The 20315-nt window shown below is 42.5% G+C and overlaps 1 protein-coding gene across 5 annotated transcripts in view; it reads right to left on the bottom strand.

The window, feature by feature from the left end:
• nav3 (neuron navigator 3) overlaps positions 1-20315 on the bottom strand; it is a 181930-nt gene that overhangs the window by 71619 nt on the left and 89996 nt on the right. For 4 of the 5 annotated variants that reach the window (XM_026148159.2, XM_026148160.2, XM_026148163.2 and 1 more), the window contains exons 7-9: positions 14079-14221; positions 7178-8282; positions 4143-4258 (exon numbers count right to left, since the gene is read on the bottom strand). In XM_026148159.2, coding sequence (XP_026003944.1) covers positions 4143-4258; positions 7178-8282; positions 14079-14221 — 1364 coding nt within the window. Of the gene's footprint in view, positions 1-619; positions 2723-4142; positions 4259-7177; positions 8283-14078; positions 14222-20315 lie in introns of those variants that run through there. The other variant, XM_026148172.2, reaches the window with a different exon arrangement.

Below are 20315 nucleotides of genomic sequence, written 5' to 3'. Positions count from 1 at the left end.
AAGTCCACCAGAGCTTGTCTTTATATTTTTACATGCTGTGGAGCCATTTTTGGGAGCAGTTCAAGTTGCTATACATCAATACAACCGTTATAGCCCAAATTTTAATAATATGTATGCATTAAGTCAATAATAACTACAAAAATTTAAATTCGTTTTTGGTTTCTTTTTTACATATATTTCTAGTTAGAGAAATGCAAGAGGCTTATCCCTCAAAACTGTAAATACAAAAAGGTTGCACAAAACAGTTTCCAACAACAGGAAATTTATTTTAAGTGTCTTCATAGCTTTATTATTGAGATACAGGTGAGATGATTTTTATATACTTACTGCAGGAAAAACGAAAATAAATACTATAATGCAAATTTGCAAAAAAAACAGCAAATGCCATCTATTCAGAGAAGGACAGCTTGACTCATCATGAAGGTTATGAAAATAACCATCCTATCAGAGCTACTTTGCTTCTCAGTTTGTTTCTTTAAAAAGCAAGATTTTAAATGAATAGAAATTGTTTTTTAAAGCTGCTGATTGACGTGTGTGATCACGTGTGTAATATGTAATAAAAAAAACAACACTTTTAAAGTCCTTTCTAGGCTTTATATGAGAATGAATGCTCACTTACGTGGGCGAGGCTGTGCGTGCAGCACCTGCTCCAGGTCACCCAGCATGGTGAGGATCACCTCCTTATCAAGCTGAGCTGTTCCTTCACGAGGACCTCCCTCAGAAACCTCCTCCTCCGCCCAATATCCGCCATCTTTCTCCCTGCCTCCCTGTTTCCCACCTCCCTTGTCTGCTGCTGCCACCTCCTCATCGGACCGCCCCCTGCTGACCTCTTCATCTGTTCCTGCCACCTCTCTGGACCTCCGCTGTGCCTCAATCCTCGGGTGGCCACTGTATGATGCCCGCTGTGGCCGCCCTCCTGCTGCTGTGCATCGCCAAGGGACTGGAATGAGAGAATGCTCTGACTGAGAGAGCACTTTAGTGAGGGAGAGCGACAGAGATCGAGCTCTGGTGCCCCTTACACCTCCGCCTCTTGTGACCACATCCTTCCTGGGGCTTCCCTGCAGACTGCCTCCTGCCCGTTGTGTGGAAGATGAGTACAATGAAGAGTTTTGAGGTTGGGAAAGGCGAGACGGCGGCAGCTCGTCGAGCTCAAAGGTGTAAACCTGCTGTTCGCCATCACTGAGCAGGGTCAGGTTAGTAAGCGAGCGCTGCTTGATCCGCAGGTTGAGGTTGTCAGGGAGAGGCTGCGGAGGCCGTCGAGCTGGGCTGCCGCCCTGATAAACCGAGAACTCCGCTCCTCTCTTCATCCTCTCTCCTTTTCAACTAACCTCTTTACCGCTGGCAGCTCAGAGACTGAAACTATACATGCAAGTGGATCTACCTGTGCATGGCACTCTGTTTCACATCTTGACTGCACTAAAACTGAGAAAGCAGATGGAAGCAAGGAGCGCAAAGAAAGCAGAGGAAGCATAAGAGATGGAGCCCCAGGTCCTGCGTCTCCCGACTGATGTCCAGGCTTCAGTGGGCTGGAGGGAAAGCGAGCAGAGGGAGTAGAATGGAGAGAAAACCACCTTCTCAGGCATGTAGGTAAAATCCAGATCCATCATTAAGCCAGCCCATGGTCATGGTCAGGCGCCGAGCCAGACACAAACATTCATTTCTTCCACTCCTTCCCTGTCCGCATGCTGTCTCTCTGTCTTCTTGGCTCCTTTCTCCTGCTTCACCACAGTCAGGGGCGTGGATGAACGACTCGCTACATCTCTCGCTCCTCACACATTCTCTCTTCCTCTTGCGCTCTCTTTATCTTTTCCCCCTATTAAATGGCAGTGTCTTTTCATTCACTCTTATCTATCTCCCCCTACCTTCTGTCTCTCCTTTAATTACCACCTGACAGCTACGCTCCTCCTGCCTCCTCTCTGACGGTTCCTCTCTCCTCACAGCGGAGAGTGAACGGTGGTGAAGCCGGCAAATGGGCTCACATAGCTCTCGGAGCGCCTGCATCTCTCTCTCTCGCTCTCTCACTCACTCTCTCCTTTCTCACATTCTCTCCCCCCTCTGTGTTTATCACCCTCTCTTTCACCTAATCTCTCTCTTTCTGTTCTGCTCTTACTAGCCCTCTTCCTGTATGCCTCCCTTCCCCCTCTTTCTCAGTGTCTCTCCATCTCTCTCCCTCACAATGTGACAATGAGTTGCTTGGACAGTGCACCTGTAAGCTTGCAGCCCCCGCTGCACCACTCTGACCACCCAAACTTAATTAAATGCTATCTTGAGGAGCTAAAGCAGCAAGCCTGCAGCTTATCGCGAATCAACAATGAGATCACCGAGCCAACATATTCCCATCAATCACTGGGAGCATTATTAGCACTGTCTCTATTAGTCACAGCTGTCTACCACAGCATTCTCTAATCGTGACTACTAACTGTTGGAGGACCCTGGAAGCAGTTGCCTCAGAAAACATAATCAAGGTGATCCTAATCATCATGCCCTATGAGGTACTTCATCGCAAACTGATGTTTTATCATGAATAAAAGATGAACAGATGAAGACAAATAAACGGTGACACTTTCAAGCTCAAGCTTAACTCAACGTATGAATGAAGAGTTTATATAGAGTGCTGCTTTGATGTTTTAAAACTGGTCTTACTGACACTGGTTCAGTCTGTATATGTAAATGTATATGAGAAGTCTTGTCATGTGGCATTTGTGGTATGCATACACTTGAATTTCCTTCTCAGAGACTCATTCCTGTCTCTCTACTGAAGAGCAGGAAGAATGAAGACTGCAATGACCATGAAGCGAGTGACATTAAAAAGCAAGTGTTTGCAATGGCCCCCAAACAAAGAGAACGGTCAGCACCGCAGTCTAATTTTATCCTTGAAATCACGGGCTTTGGAAAAGCCGCGACCAAAGCAAAATGTCTGGAATGTTGCTGCCGACATGACATCCCCAAACCTATAATCACATGCTGTTGTTTGTGTATGCTGGTCTTCTGGCTTCACTTTGAACTTGACGTCTGAATTAAGAAGTTTGATTTTAAATGAAGACATCACCATCTGAATCAAGTGACCTGTTCTAAAATGGAAAACCCAAAAAGTCTCAAAGGATCCTCTGCGATAAAATCAGTGATGAAAAGATTATGACGCTAAAGAAAAAGGAGAGAGGACACATCTACCACAGATGTAACCTCTGAACTGAAGGCAGACCAAAGAGCTATAAAGGACGAAAGAGCTGTCACAGTGACCTCTTCATTTGGAACTGGTAAAATGCAACTGAAACAAAGAGATTTGTCTGTGCCAGCAGTTTGTGTTTTGATGGTCTGGTGCCTGCTTTAACCTCTCATCCTTCTCCTGTCTGGGCTTTTGTGGTTAGAAACTCCTTTAAAACTGGTCAAATGTCCCTCAGTCCTGAACTCTCAGATGCAGAAAAACGCCACAGTAGTGTAATTCCAAAATGAAGACAACCTACAGCTCCACTTTATGTGTGTATATGTGTTATGTGTGAAGCTTTACATACAGCCATACCGATCTTGTCAATGTTTTTGATAAATACTCGGAGACTGGCAATGATAAACCATGTACATGTATGTATCATGGTGACTGGTGGTGGTGCAGCAATGCGATTATATCAGCTGGTGGCAGCCTGGGGCGAAGTAAACATAGCTGCAGATGCTCCCCGTGTCCAGCTGTCACTGCTGACCTTTTCCTTTCCCTACATGAAACCAGCCCAGAACAGGAACCCTCCCAGTAAGTACAAACAGACTCACTTTAGCACATTCACACACCAGCTGCATAATACCAGTACACTGAGTTGGCCACAGCAGCAGCTTTCAAAAGGCTCTCTGATCCTGCAGCTACTTTTCCACCTATACTCCATTAACCTCGTCTCTGACAAATATCAGTGTGGACAGCTAATCCATATTGTACCAAGAGTCTCTACCTAAGCTAACACATTTTGTTCCAATCGTTTAATGAAGGAAAATGTCATTTTAAATCAGTTCCTTTAGCATGTAGCAGACCACTGCAGTAGAATTATTTATCTACAGGGACAGATCATAATGCACAGATACTTATGCACATTCTCACACCCACACTGAGAAATATCCTCCAAGCGGAGCCCACATCTGTGTGGTGACCTGGTGCATACCTGATATCTCCTCCAGGCACTGTTTGGCTGTCTTGCTGTAGACTAGCTCTCCCTTGGTGGGGCTGAGGCAGGGGTCGGCTGGGGCCACCATGGTGCAGTCATTTTCTGAGAATGTCCTAAAGGCACAAAGAACAAATAACACACAGCAGTTAAGAAGATAGGTTTATCAGATATTTCAGTCTAACCTGAATTAAAGGCACTGCAGTCATGGAGGGATGGATTTAACTAAATTTGCTGTGTGCTTCCTCTCCACCAGCCTGAGCTACCTCACACTGTTTGTTTGCCGATTTAAAGAAACAAAGGTGGAGTCCAACACTCCTCATAAGATAACAGTCTTACATGTACATACAAACTTTGAACAATGAAAATGCCACAAAACCATGCAAAAACAGACTAAAGGCACAGAACGACACAGTTATACAGCTGACACGCAAACCCAACAGAAAGCCCTCTCACGCAGGAACACACAAACAGTGAAACACATACAAACTAACACTTTAAACCACACACAAAATCCCGAAATGCACACAGTAAAACTGCATTACAAACTGAGAAAACAAAAAACAGGCAGGCAGAGAACTAAGCACAAGCTACTGAACACCATGCATTTCTTCCAATACATACACACGCGCGCAGACACACACCAGGGACGACCACCACCTGCAGAGCTGCAGATAAAAATTGGCTTCCAATTGTGACAACAGCATTCGCCTGTGACTTCAGTTCATGTGAAAAAGCTTTTCTTCTTCCTGCAAGCTTCCCTCACCTCAGTGGATTCACAAAGACGGAGACACAGATATTCACTACCATTGCTGTATGGCACAGTATCACCCAAAGAATAAGAGAATAGATATTGGGGGGGGGGGGGGGGGGTGCGCAGTAATAAGATATTTGACTCTGCTGCTTTAAAAAAGAAGATTTACTGCTGGTCATGTAAAGAAATGTGATTGAAGCTGCGGAACTTTGAAAAAAAATATTAACTGCACCAACAATTTTTGTATTTTTAATCGCCCCCTGTAAAAATTGTCCGGTCAACCTAGGTTATGGAAGCATAGGATGAGAACGGGCATTGCAAACTACATTTCTCTGTGGTGCAACTGTGAGTGCATGAGAAAGAGAATGGGAAAAAAATTATTTCTGCACACAAAAGTGGTCTGTTAAGCTTGGAAGATACAACAACTTTAAGTGGGCAGGGAGAAAGAATCCAAATGAGACAAGGATGCCTAATTGTGGCAAAAATGCTGGCAGCACAGGAGGGGGCCTTTATGCATGGTGACGGCTTTGGATGAGGAAGAACATGAAGATGGAAGCCGCAGATATATGAACGGAAGGATATATCTTAGAACACAGCAAAAAGGTTAAGATCTGCACATGAACTGTTCCTCGAGAATTTTATTCAACACCGAGTATAGTCTGAGACACATTATTACGTAATATGTGTAAAAGATGGGATAGCACGGCAGTGGGGCATTGAGCATTCTCCAGGGTGTACGCCGTCTCTTGCCCTCTACAAGAAGAACTGGATAAGCAGAAGAAAATGGATGGATGGATGGCCTACAATTTCATACCTACTATTATGTAAAAAAGCACAGGTGACTTTCACTGTAACACTTTTGGAGGGGGCCAGCGTTAACACCACAGATATTCTGACAACCCATTAACTCTGCATGTCTGTTGTTTCTAATGATAAACAAATTAAAACACTCCAATGTATCTCTCTTGTACCCTCCAGATTCAATTCAATTCAATGTTATTTATACAGCGCCAAATCACAACAACAGTCGCCTCAAGGCGCTTTATATTGTAAGGTAGACCCTACAATAATACATACAGAGAAAAACCCAACAATCATATGACCCCCTATGAGCAAGCACTTAGGCGACAGTGGGAAGGAAAAACTCCCTTTTAACAGGCAGAACCAGGCTCAGGGAGGGGCGGCCATCTGCCGTGACCGGTTGGGGTGAGAGAAGGAAGACAGGACAAAAGACATGCTGTGGAAGAGAGCCAGAGATTAATAACAAGTACGATTCACTTCTTGCAAAGTTAATTGTTGCAGATGCAAAGTTGATAAAGTGCCCCCCCCCCCCCCCCCCCCCCAAAAAAAGAGACTTTCTTAACAACTGAGAGATATATATAGGAGCAGCTGCGACGGATGCCAAATTTGAACTTTCTAGTTCCAATTACTGACCAAGATGGCAAGAAACAGTGAGTAGAAGTCCAAGCTTTAAAATGTTCTCTCAGAAAACTCTGGGTAACATCACAGATGGTCCATCCACTTCTACTACACTCAATGCTTCTGTTTACTTTTTGCTCACTGAGTAGGCTGCCTGTGTTTTCACACTTTAAGTTTTAGTTCCCTGCTTCAGAGCTGACTATCACTCATTATCTCCTCAGGACTGATAGCCGCAGAAGCTCACTAAATGTGTGGGATTAAAGGAATGCTAATGCTCGAAAGAGGCACTGCTGAATGTGGCAGAGCTGACTGTGCGCTGCAGAGGAGGTAGTTCAGAGAGAGAGAGAAAGGGTGAAGGATTTAGTCTTGTTTAATGGGATTCCTAACTCCCTTTTTCTCCTAACACAAAGCCATCCTAGAGACTATTTTTTTTCTTTGGGATTTACCCACTTCCTGCACCTCTGATTGCTGTAACATCATGAAACCATGTGCCAGATGCATGCCTCTAACAACACTGGCTGAATGAGGAGAAGGGGAATGAGTTCTTGAACACTGCCAATGTCTGGATGCTCACATCAAAGATGAAACCCAGACAGTTAAATAATAGGCTTTGGCAAGCAGCAGGGAGTGGATGTTAATTTGTTCAGTGATGCCTGTGAAGGGATGTGGAGGCGAGAGCAAGACGCACAGTGGGGAGGCTCCAGCTGATCACTGGGAGAACTCCAAGATCTCATGGGGTGTGTGAATGACTGTAAGCATGTGCGAATGTGTGCAGGCAAAAAACGGGTCAACAGGTTGCTCTCGCTGGGTGTCCTTTGAGTAATGACGATAGGACAAATAAACACACACACACGCGCCTCACCTGTACATGAAGGGGGCCACAGTAGCTGTATTAGGATGGTTGTGCTGCTGCTGCTGGGGAAGCTGAACTACTCCATTTCCTCCTGGTGTTCCTCCCCCTCCCCCACTTCCTCCCACAGTGGACGCAGACAGGGCTGAGGTGCTGGTGGACGAGGTCATGCTGGTCCGTTTGCCCTCTGAGCCCCCTACGGAGCGTTGGATATAGAAACTCCCACTTTGCCCCCCTTTGGTTAGCTTGGCCCTCTCTCCCTCTCCTCCCCGTATATTTCCGCTGCTGTTTAAGGCGGCCTGGTTTTGGGCCTGGGACTGACTTTGCGGCTTTGCTGATGATGCTAAGGGACCTTTAAGTCCTGGCTTTGGGATGCCGCTTGAAGCTGAGGGGGTGCCACCATCTTTCTTCCCTGACGATGACTTCCCTCCTTTTGGGATGAGGCTGGCAATTTTTGAGGACTTCTTTGTGGACTCGGGAAATGTGTCGCGCTCCTCTTTTGGGGGAGAGCTGTCCTTACAGGACTTCCCAGACTTGCTCTTGTCCTCCTTGTCTTTGGAGGAGGCTTGAGACCTGCTACCACTGGCGGACGCCTTTGAATAAGAAGAGGGTGAAGATGAGGACGTTTTGCTTGGTGCGGTGAGGGACGATGCAGGGGTCTTTGTAGCCATTTGTTTGGCTGTAGCACTGCTACTAACACTGCTGCACGCTGACCCTGTAGGCGTCAATCCATCTTCACCATACTCTGATAGGTCATCTTCCTCCTGCAAAGCCATCTCCACCACAGATGGTGACGCTCTTGAAGCTGATCGGGGGTTAATCAGCCGAAATTTCTCCAGCATTGACCTCTGAGGCAGTGCAACACTTGACCCTACTTTTGACCCATCCCCTTCTGGGGCTTGCGGTGATGGGGTGGTAGAAGGGGAGTGTGTAGGGCTTGCCAGCATGGATGAAGTTGCGCTGTGCTTAAGATTCATGGACTTGCTGCGCCAGGACTTGCCAGCTGTGGGGGATGGGATGGCAGAGGCCAGCTGCTGCCCGCTGAGGCTGGTGGGAACCATGCCACCAACACCACTTCCATTCATCCCACTAGGTACTGGGATGCCTCTCACAGCCTCTGAACAAAGAGAGTAGAGAGAAAGAAAAATACAGGATGATGATTAAAAGGGATATCTGGTTAATTACAGTTTTTGATGTACAAATTTGCAATTTCAAATAACCAATTGATAAGCTGCAACAAGTTATTACTAATCTTTCTGTGATGAGATTGGTTGGAATGATTTTCCCATTGAGATGTTGCACAGAATTGATTACAAAAAGGAGGATTAGTCATGTATGCTGCATTACGCTACCTGTAAAGTGTTAGGTTTCCCCAAATTTTATTGCAGTTTGATAATTAAATGCAATTTTCCTATTTTATTTTATTTTATTTTTTTTACTTTTTATCATAGTCATTTATCAACAAGTTATTAGCTAAAATGCTACACTTCCGCAGGCTTCCTGGATTTATTTGACAAGAAAAACTAGTTCAGAATACTCAGCTGACTCCCTGCTGACTTCCTTTGTGGTTTTACACACATTCAGCAAAAAATAGTTAACTCTTACATTATTTGGGGAAAATTACAAAAATAAAACCCCAGAGCTTATTCTCAGGTGACAGGATATCAACAGCGAGTTGAGTTAAAAGAAAAGACTTCATGTTTATTACAACACCGGTGTCTTACAAGGAGTTTGCATTCAACAGTGTTTTACCTTCTTGTTACAATTCTTTGTAACCTGTAACCGCATGTATACATGTATATAACAGACTTATAAAGGACAGGCTATCATGTTATGGTAGTGACAAACAAATTCTCACCATCATAAATAATAAAGGAGAATTTCCTGAAAGGAAGCCATTCAATTAAAATATTGACCTTTTCTGGAAAAGATCCACCTCCCAATGAGTAAAACAACAAATGAAAGTTTGAGAAGCTTTTTTTTATTTACTCTGCAGCTTCATTCCCTGAACATTTTTTATTTTGGGATATTCATATTCTGCATTTCTTTTTTCCTCTTTCTACTTTCATCCACACAGCTGGAATTATACTGCATACAGCTATATGAAAGATAAATAACTACCTTTCACAGATCATCAACACCTGTGTATCTCTTTTATACATAAACATTATCCCAGACCTCACAAGTATAGCATTTGCGTTAGGTATGCACATGAACACAACTTCACCTCCCCATGAACACAAGTTTGAGTTACTTTCTAACTGAAAGAGACAAATAGCGGGGAAAAAGTATCAGCAGAATTATGATAGGGTAAGTAGAGAGAGGCGACAGAGTGACAGCATGAAGTTATGCTCCATTAGACTGAGTGTCTGTCTGTCTGGCTGTCACTCAGCACAGTGAGCAGGGTTCAGCTGGCTGTGAGTCACCCCCACTCTGCAGTTTAAAGCCTCCTCAGGCAGGCAGAGGAGGGGGGCTCAGATTGAGCTGTGGCTGGGGCCGAAACACTTTAACCGGCTTATGCTTCTGACAACATCCTGTAAAACCTTTAAACATGCCTGAAAACACCTCAGTGCATTCGGCACAATGTGTCAGGCTGTAAAGTGTCAGGCCCTCCTTTATATAATATTGTTTAAACTGTAATTTAGGAAATGGCTGTAAGATACCTGATAATGGTTTGGCCACACTTTGAAGGCTTTAAAAGTGACTGACTAGAGCAGGGGTAGGGGACTCCAGGCCTCGAGAACTGGTGTCCTGCAGGTTTTAGAGCTCACCCTGGGTCAACACACTGAAATCAAATGATTAGTTCGTTACCAGGCCTCTGGAGAACTGCAAGACATGTTGAGGAAGTCATTTAGCCATTTGAATCAGCTGTGTTGGATCACAGGACACATCCAAAACCTGCAGGACACCGGCCCTCGAGGCCTGGAGTTCCCTACCCCTGGGCTAGAGCAAAAATCTGTTGGCTTCACATTAGTTAAGGATTGATTTGGATAACCATATAATAATGTGACAAGCAACTGACAACTGGAGACATTTTTAGCCAATAACAATTTTTTAATATTAGAATGATTGTAACAAGTTAAATAAATAAAGGAGTGTCTGCTAGGGTGTAAGTCTAAGTGGAACTGCAGTTATATGTGTTGTTGTAGCCAATCTATGTTAAAATAAAATAATTTTTTAACATGTGTTAAAGTGTATGGATCTGTTCTGAATGTGCTGGTGGGTTTGTGTGAAAGGATATCTGTACAACAACAAAATCAGTTTAAAGTCAATTAAAAAGGATAATGAACTGGCAGCCCCCCTCTTTTTCTACCATGAATAGGTTTAAAAGCTGAGATAAGTCACAATACCAAAGTTTCAAATCTCAGATGAGACCAAAAGAGCTAAATATGGATTGAAGACTTATCAGTTAAATGCTGGTGCAAAGAAAAAACATTTGCAGCTCCAGTAGCATAGCTGTTGTTTTGAGCGTGTGTCTTCCTGGCAAAGTCCTGGAGTTTATTCTTATGCTTATTCCTGCAACACTTATTGTTGCAGGAATACGCACAAAGGCATTTAGACTTTGCAAGGTATTAAATGGCTGTCTGTGGGAATAGTTTGTCAGCATGATAGCTTCCTAAGTGTGGAGTAATAAAACTTTACAGGTGATGAGATGAAAACGAGAGCCAGGTTAAAATATGTGTAATCAGATCCATTAGTCCCAAGTTCAACAAATATGTACTAATTACTTGTATCTGCAACTAATAGTAATATATTACTTTATAGTTACTGTGTACTTATGAGTCTGAATATGAATATGTTGATAGCTGTTCCTATGTGGTCCCATCACAAGACTGTCTCAAGATGGTCATTTCTTGTCCAGGCAGTCATGTGGCACAGGCATAAACGTTGATTACAGCATACATTGTGAGTGTGTGTGTGTGTGTGTGTGTGTGTGTGTGTGTGTGTGTGTGTGTGTGTGTGACCACTATGCTGGCCCCCATCTTTTGAGATAAGTGAATGACTTTTACATATCTGATAAATCTGACTGCGAATGAAAGAGATGGCGAGCATTTGTGTGAGTCTGCCTGCGGTGTGTGTCTCTGCTTGTGTGTCCAGTCAATTAACCCTGTCTTCAGAGATTCCCCTTCCCTCCTCCCCGCTCATCACTTCCCCACCCCAGAGGCAGTTTCACAGCACCACCACACTTTTCACCGTGCAGTGACTTGCTGTTGCCGTGGCAACAGACTCTTATTTTCCTTTTTTGCCTCAGCGACCACGGAATTAAATGCCACTTTGTCTGGGTGGCGGTGGACCCTCTGCTAACAAATACAAACACACACACAAAGTCAGAAGCACACGTGCCCCTGACTCATGTATGTACTGACAAACCCTTCTGTTTACCACACAGTTAAAGACTGAAATTCACCTGGTGTGAGTTTCTACACACTGGCCACACTCCAGTTTAACACATTTGAACTTGCTCTGCTTCCCACTTCACATCACTGTGAGTAAGACAAATTATCGGCTTAAGGAAACCAGCACCTTCTCCACTCTGGAGTACTGGAGTTTCACAGCTGCTTCTTTATCTTCTTTCTGACACACAAACAGAAGTATTTCTGAAGTATTTGTTGTGCATACATTTTTTGCAAATCCTTACTAAAACAGTATGACAATGTAGTTTGAAAATATATGAAGGATGTTTCTCCTGTTTCATCTTTCCCTTTTCATGTGTCCGCTGTTACAAATGCCCATACCAATAGATGGCAAACAGATAAAATCAAATAATATATTGACCTGGCCATTGGAGCTTATTGGCTCTGATAAAAAAAATATAGAAACAAACTAGAACGCTAGTTTTAAGTAAACCCTGCCCCTTTTATAGATCAGACAAGTCGACATCATGTACAAAAAACTGCCATGTGTAATCTCCATAATCTTAAATGGCTGTAGTACTAACAGGTGGAAACTATGCAAAAAGGAGGAAAATGTGATAAGTTTTTCTTAAATAATATTAAAACACTTTCAAACTCATTTATGCAGTGGCCTGGCTTCATTATTAAAATGAAAATAAAGAAATTATGCATAATAATATCAAATAAATAAGAAAATGAAATCTGTAAAAATTGTTAGAGGTTGGGATGAACATTACAGCATTGTCTGCTCAGAGCTGAATACTATATTTGTACTTGTTTCCATTAGGAATCTGAATTTGCACAGTCACAATTAGAAAAGATGAAAAGATTTCACATTAAACGAGAACATGTCCTATAAGGGGCGAATGTAAGTAGCTGTAAGAGAGGAGGGGAAAAAGCTTGTGGCAGACACTTCCTGTATCTGTTTATGTGCCTTTTGATTTCTCTGCTACCTGTTTTTGGCCAGAAGGATCCGACTGCATAGCTGACATTTCCTCAACAATTGATCCCCCCTCCACTTTTTGGTTTGTCTATTTTATTTTAAACCAAAACACCTTTTCCCTCTCCCCTGCAGTGAAGCACCAGTCCTACCGGCTTATCTCTCCAAACTGAGGCTTTGTCTTTTGGCAAGACTCCACTGGAAAAAGACACATTTGCCCTTTAATACCCTGCGTATCATTTTCAGGAGAAAAAGGGGAAAATGTTACTGAAACCTTTGAAACTGTGACGTAACTAATAACCATAATAAACCTAAAAAAAACCCTGACATTTAAACCCAATTATAACTAAAAGCACATTAAGACTAATGTGAAATGTCAGTTTCTCAAGAGCTTGTTATTCCCTGTTTTTAGCAATTTTCAGTTACGATTGATCACATACTATCTTTCCATCCTTCTGTGTTATCTTTCACCTCCCTCTTCCACTGAAGAATCTGAAGTTTCAGACAGAAACTGGAAGGGTGAGTGCACATGTGAACTTTTAGGATGAAAAGGAAGACAGAGAGAAATGCAGCAAGCGTTTGCTGCAGGCATTTCACTGCTATCTCTGTTGGGTACCATTCACTGTGTCTCTCCTCCACTACATCACCATCTACTGATCCTTTGCACTGTTTTCCTCAATGACTGTGCAGTGCTTTAAGAATAAATGCTGGCTGTCTTTTGTTAGAAAACATTTTTGCCAAAGTAAAAGGTTTGTTAATATACCTTCAGGAGTGGCGTTATTATTATGATGATGCTGAGGCATGAGAACATGTTTTAATTACTGGCATTGTGTTAGCCAATAACTCATATGAATTCTTATGATGGAGCCATGACAAAATCTTAAAGCTATTATAAAGTGATCGAACGAGCCAACAGTAAAGAATTGTGTAATTAACACATTACGAATGGATATATTTACTCTTCACAGCAGAATGTGGCCATTAACACAACAAGGACTTTTCAGTAATTACTTTTCTGTTAAATAAAATGCCACACACTCACTCTTGGCCTCTGTAAGACCCTTTTCTCAAAAACATTACTCTTATTAGCTTGATCGTACTTGACAAAGCGGTTTCCTGGATTCACCCCCTGCTCATTTCTCAAGCAGCTCTATTCGTGCTGTGAATATTTTCACCACCTCCACTTAATGGTATCTATTCCAACTCAGTTGGAATGAAGAGCAGTGGATGATTCAGCAGACCAGTTAAGACTAGTGACATCAGCCTGTCTGACTTGTGTGAGTGGTGCCATCAAGTGGTTGGGATGAGGAATGGAAAATCACTGCCTCTACCTACTGCAGGAGTAGGCAACTCCAGGCCTCGAGAGCCAGTGTCCTGCAGGTTTTAGATCTCACCCAGGGTGATTAGTTCGTTACCAGGCCTCTGGAGAACTTCAAGACATGTTGAGGAGGTCATTTAGCAATTTGAATCAGCTGTGTTGGATCAAGGACACATCTAAAACCTGCAGGACACCAGCCCTTGAGGCCTGGGGTTGCCTACCCCTGACCCCATAGTCAAACTCTGTAAACACACTCTTTACCTCTATCGTTGCCACTGGCATACTGAAGAGGCTTGCTCTTGTCAATGCTGTTGAAGCTCTGGCTCCGACGGTTGAGGTTGGATGAGCCTGGGCTCCTGGAGGCCCCGCTGCCCGCAGCAGGTACTCTGGAGGGCCCTGGTAACCTGCAGGAGAGGTAGAACAATGATAAGTAAGATGACTGCACATTAACTCCAACCCAAAAAAGTCAAGGAAAGGTGGTTTATTTATAACAGGGGATACTTTAAAATCAACAGTCCTTTGTCAGTAATAACTTTCATCCAGTCATTCTGGAGTTCAAATGTGCAAAAGTCACCCTTCTTGTTTCAGGGAACAGCAGAATTACAGAATAACACCAAGGTACTAAAATGACCACCCCTTCCAGAACATCAAGCTCAAGCACGGCTTAACTAACTGATGACATCTCACATTAGCTTCACCTAAAGCACACGGAGATTTGGTGTCCCGTCACTTCCACTGAAAGCGCCTTTAAAGTATGCACTGTTACCTTTAACTGTTAGGCCTCGACTAGACACAATAACAGATGAGATACACATTGAGATTTAAAAATCTACAAATATTGGTATATTTTCTCACAAATAACCAGCCCTGGATTCAGTATGTGTCAGTGTGTAAGATGAAGAGAGATCAGAAGTCTTTGTTTCATCTTGGGCTAAGGAGGGAGGATAAAAGAAAAACTGTGTGTTCAGGTGCACATGTGCTGAGAGTCTGTGTCATGACAGGCTGATTGAAAGCTCAGAGCTGATCAGAGCTACTGTAAAGCCACGCGTGATATAAATATTTCCTTCGCTTCAAACGATCATAAAAAGGAACTACAGTCACATCTACCAGGGGGGTTTGTGTTTTCAGTCAGTCTACTTTTGAAACACACTTTTGCATCATTTCTTTCTGTTGACACAGTCAAAGCTGCCAGTGTCAAATGGTGATTTGCCATGCTGCAGCTGGAGGAGTTTCACAACTCCCAGAAGCGTGTTAAAAAGAAGAATCTCATCAAAAACCTGTTGTACAGTAACGTTATGCTGCATTTTTTATGTGGTGTGCCAGATGCATTCATACATCTGTTTGTTAGCACGTTTCTTCAAAAACACATTTAGCAGCTGGTTCAAAGATTTTGACAAGCTGGATCTATTTCTGCTGTAACTCAACATGATTTTTCCTTTTTTGGTGCCTTGGTTTCTCCCACAGATGCTTTACACTGTTTTCATGTTGAAACAATATCAAAATGCAGGTTTGAAAAAGGGCAGAGATAGCTCAAAACCTTAAAAAACGTTTATGGAACTTTGAAAAAAACAACTTCTGGTGAAATAGAAAATGTATAAGTCAAGATCTTCTCAGAGAGAGAGAGAAAACGCTGGACTGTAACAACTTGATGTCTCTGCATGAACTTTGCCATGACCTTAAAGATAATTGATTTGCTATGCTGAATATGTCGCTTGTCTGTATCGCAGATGGAGCCGAGATGTCGGAGGGAAACGTAATTTAGGCTCTGAATTGTGCAGTGGTGAAAAGCCCTCTGGGGGAAAAACATATTTCATATATTCCATTCTGTGTTTAAGGCTTTCATGAAAATAAACAAATGAAAGGACAGATTGACATCTAGCATGGATAACAAACCTCCTGACTACTAAGAAATCTCTTCCGCCACTGCTTTCGGTACTCTTCTATTTCTCTGCCACATGGGCCAACTATGATACACTTCATAGGAAACACAAAGTGCAGTTCTCTCTCACTCAATATGCTTTAGTTGAGAAAAAACATTATTTTGATTTTAAACATTGAATTTCAGTGTTCGGAGCATCAGTTAACTGCAAAGCAATTCACCACCAACAAAAAACAATCAGTGACCAAATCAATACGAGTAGAGTTTGATCAAGGAACAACAAAGTTTTCTCAGTCCTTTATTTCCCTAAAGTATCACTCTAAGACTTTAAAATGAGGGTGAGTAACAGAGCCAAATTAAAAGCTGCTGACTGCCCTCCTGACACGCGTGAATCTGCAACAACTGAGGACAAGCTCACACTGACAGTCCAAAACACTAAGCGGGTAAAATACGCGTCCCATCTCGTGGCACACGATGCTATCGTTTTAATTCTGACTGACACAGGTATGAAGGTTTTATGCACAAATTTATCTTGGAATTATAAGACAGAAAATCTCATCTAGGGGATTTATTTACTCATCTGCATCTGAACTTCAAGTTTAACTCTGGAAAATGTGTGAATCACTGACAAATCTAAAATATTTTCACACATTATGCAAAAGACTGGCTCCCACCTAGTCTTTTTTTCACTGCACAGGATCAATTTCCTTTATGTCTGAAAACATGCCATGGCATCGATGCAGAAATTTGCCGTATCAACCAAATCGCCTGGATGAAGGTCTTATTAAAAAAATAGCTGCTGAAAAAACTGCTTCCAGTGCATCATTAAATATCACTGGAGCAGGACTGTTTTTTATTTTCCTGGGAAGGTAGCTCAGGTAAACAAAGCAAGTTAGTTACTAACCAGGTATCTCTTCCAGTCTGTGATGCAACAAGGAACAAACAAAGCACTATATTAAAATCCAGCAATTATATTATGGCAGCAAGAAGCAAATTATTTGGATCTAACTACAAAAATTCAAGGCAACTTGGGTGTCTCCCTCAGAAAATGGAACAAGGCGCAGCAGGAAGTCAGAACAAAAACTGCCAAATATGTCAGCCCCATGTGCTGAGCAATGAAAAGATGGTTTTACACAGACAAAAATAAAATATGCTCCTGTGCACAAAACTTCATCAAGAGGAACAAATGTGTCCCTTACTCGCACTTCCCTTCTTTGAATTACTATATGATTTTGCATCCCACTGTTCATTTGTAGCAGACGAGCTGACTGTTAAGAGATGCTGATCCAGGCCTGAGCGCAACACTGGTGCTTTACCCGAGAGGCCTCGGTGAGCTGCAGCAGGAGGTGGTTCTCGGGTCAGAGCTGAGTCTGCCATTCACAGAACAAAAACAGATGGAGATGTATAGTAGCATGCACATAATGCAGAACATTGCGCCCAGAAATGCATACAAAGGCAGACTAGCGTTAATAGTATATATCTGCTTTAATATATTTAGTCTGCACGAGAGGAACAGACGGGATTGATAGACAAAGACAAAAGAATGAACAGATCTAAAAGGAACAAAAATATGAAATGGGAGGGGGGATGAAAGTGCACACAAACAGGGGTGCACATCAGAAAAGGAAGGCGCTGTAGCTGCAAACCCCGACAAGAGAAAATGAGAGATAAACAGTAGGAAATGAGATGGAGATTGAGGCAATTCAGATGGTAATCAGAAGTAGTTCCTTTTATCATAAGATTCTTTCATCTTCCAAAATACATGTTTGATAATACATCGGCAAAATGGAAGAGAGAAAATGTGATGCAATTCCTCGACAGGGAATTTGTTTTAGACTGGACAGATCTGAGGTGAGGTAGGGAGGTGGGTGAAATCCTTGCAGAGCAAAGAGAGTTCTCTGCCCTTCACAATGTTGTGCCATTGAGTCTGTGTATTCAAAACAGCCCTTTCCTTATCTCATGACTAGTTCTTATAACATCTGTTATAACCCTGTATTTGCAAGAGTGTAAGACATCTGCTCTGACACATCTGGCCCCCACATGGCCACTCAATGCCACATCAGGCTTATTAAAATGGTAGAAAGATACCGCAAGTAGGCGGGTGGCCAGCAAACTGCCAAACATCACTCCCTGCTGCTAAAATGAAGGCCACACCGTACCGACATTTAATACGCAACATCTAATGTACACTCTATTTGAAATCATGGCAGCTAAACTAATAAAACATGTTGATGGTTTTATAACTTTCAGTGTGTTGTTCAGCTGCTCTGATATGTCAAATGAAAGCAGAATAACTCAAATAACTAAATTGTCAAGACTGTGCTAACATGAGCTGAGCAAACAAACAGGAGATGGACTTATGGCAATGAGAGAAAGGCAACTCAACTCAAGGTCCACTTGAGATATAAAATAAATTAACTTTTGCAATATTTCTGAGTTGAATAAAGTGTCACCATCATTCAACGTCACATATTCTACTGAAATTAAAACTGTACTTACATTCCTACCCATCAATGGAACTTAAAGCTGTACATAATCCTCATAACAGTGGAAATTAACGCTATATTTTCAGATCATGAACCCAATGGAAAAATAAGAATGGACAGAGAACAAAAAAGAATCAAAAACCGACCCCTTGGAAACACCATGTGAGAAAGAGGTGAAGGATGAGAATTGTGTGTCTACCAAGATGTACAACTGGAGTTAAGGGCACAAAACATAAAACGGATAAAGTGTTGTGTTGTCTGACAGTACACAGAAGTTAGTTAGCATCCATAAGTCCTGAGTAGTGATGTGTCGGTTGCGAACGAAATGGCTCTTAGAACCGGCTCTTTTTAGTGAGCCGAACCGAAAGAGCCGGTTCTCTAAAAAGAGCTGGAAATCCCATCACTAGTCCTGAGTGGTGATCCACAAAAAAATAAAGCACCTAGCCCATGGTAGTGTCAGGTATTAGCGCAGTTTATTCAGGAAGTAAATCTCTTTTGTTGTAATTCAGGTCAGATGTCCACATCAAAGGGAACTAGATTAAAAATCCACAACCCATTATGTGAAACATATGAATAGCTATTTGTTGACACCACTTATTATGCACAGAAAGCCAAAACATAACCTGCGCTTATGTTTCGTTTACTGTTCCAACATCAGAGAAGGCAGATTATAGCAAAGAGCTCAACACTGTCTAGCTGATATACAAAATACAAAAATATTTAGCACAGTTTCCACCACTGACAAAAGGGAAACAAAGAGCCTGAATGTGACTGTGTCAAGTGAAAAGGCCAGGTGTAAACTGGATAGGTCCTTGAGTGTTAGCTAACAAGCAAGCACCTCAGACATTCTGAGGTAGTAAGAAGCACACTAAAGCTCCTAGTACCTTGAGGGAAACATTCCTCACCACATTCAGCACAGTGCAGCATGAAAGACACACAACAATTTATTTCTATTTTAGAATTGCTAAAACTTTCTTGCTTCGGGGATAACAGAGGAGGCAACTCGTGGTGATTAAAAATAACTTCTCAGAAGGCAAGAAAGTAATTAACTGTGGTAATCAGCCTTGAATGAAAATGAGATGGCAAGAGAAGAGTGCCTGCACTGTCACCGCTCACTAATATAAGTGATTTGTTTGTGTGCGCGTGCGTATGTGTATCTTCATCTGTTTGTGGGGAATTAAAGAGCTATTTCTGCAGAGCGGCAGCAGCAGTGATGTGAGAGGGCAGATTATCACCCATAGGGCTGGAACTGCTGGCTGCAGCATTTTTGCCATTGCTCAGTGGTGGCTGGAGAGGAATTATTTGCCAACGTGCTGGTTCCCACTGCTTCTGAGTTGGAACAAATGCTGCAAGCATCAGACAGCTGAAGGAGGCTGTGCACATGCAGCACGTGTGGCTACATTTTAAAGTGTATGTCTTGCATGTATGTGAAAAATCCCTTTTATCTTTGTTGTTCTGGTCTGCCCATATCTGGGAATGAATTTCTCACCCTTAATGCTCATGTTTAGAGCTGTTATAAGTTTACCAGCTCACACAGGACACAGGTTCCCTGCCTAGCAGCTATATCAAAGTGCTTTGCAACACTGTAGTTATTTATTCAGCATCTTTGTCAAGGTGTTTAAAAGTGCTAAGGGACACAATACGCAAAAAACATTTCTTAGGCAGCACAGGCTCCCAGAGGTAAGCACCGTCTGCTCCGAAGCATAAGGTTCTGTGCACTGGTATAACTGAATCCTCCACTAAAACAGTAATCTCACTGAGACTGAGATTGTGAGATTGTCAACAGGAGGTAGCATCCAGTTTTACTCATATTTATTTAGAAACAAATTCCTAGCAAGCATCTTTACAGAAATACTGTATCCATGTAGTGAGTACACACCTTTTGTGATGGACTCATAATGTTTAAGGAGTCTGTATTTCATGTGGGAACATAATGGCACAAGCACACGAACATTTAGCACATCACATTCTGCTCTTCACTGTCACACATTCGTTCAAACTACCATAAAGCTACTGCAGCTACATCCTGAGAACCCAAGAACAAAACCCAAATTCTTATAAGGTGTTCTGCCTGTTGACCTCTGACCTGACTGTGGAGAGAGCAGCTCTTCAAAGCCCTCCCTGAAAAAAAAC

Source organism: Astatotilapia calliptera, chromosome 17 (assembly GCF_964374335.1).
Source record: "Astatotilapia calliptera chromosome 17, fAstCal68.1, whole genome shotgun sequence".
NCBI lineage: Eukaryota > Metazoa > Chordata > Actinopteri > Cichliformes > Cichlidae > Astatotilapia > Astatotilapia calliptera.
This window is presented reverse-complemented; position numbering and strand designations above follow the sequence as displayed.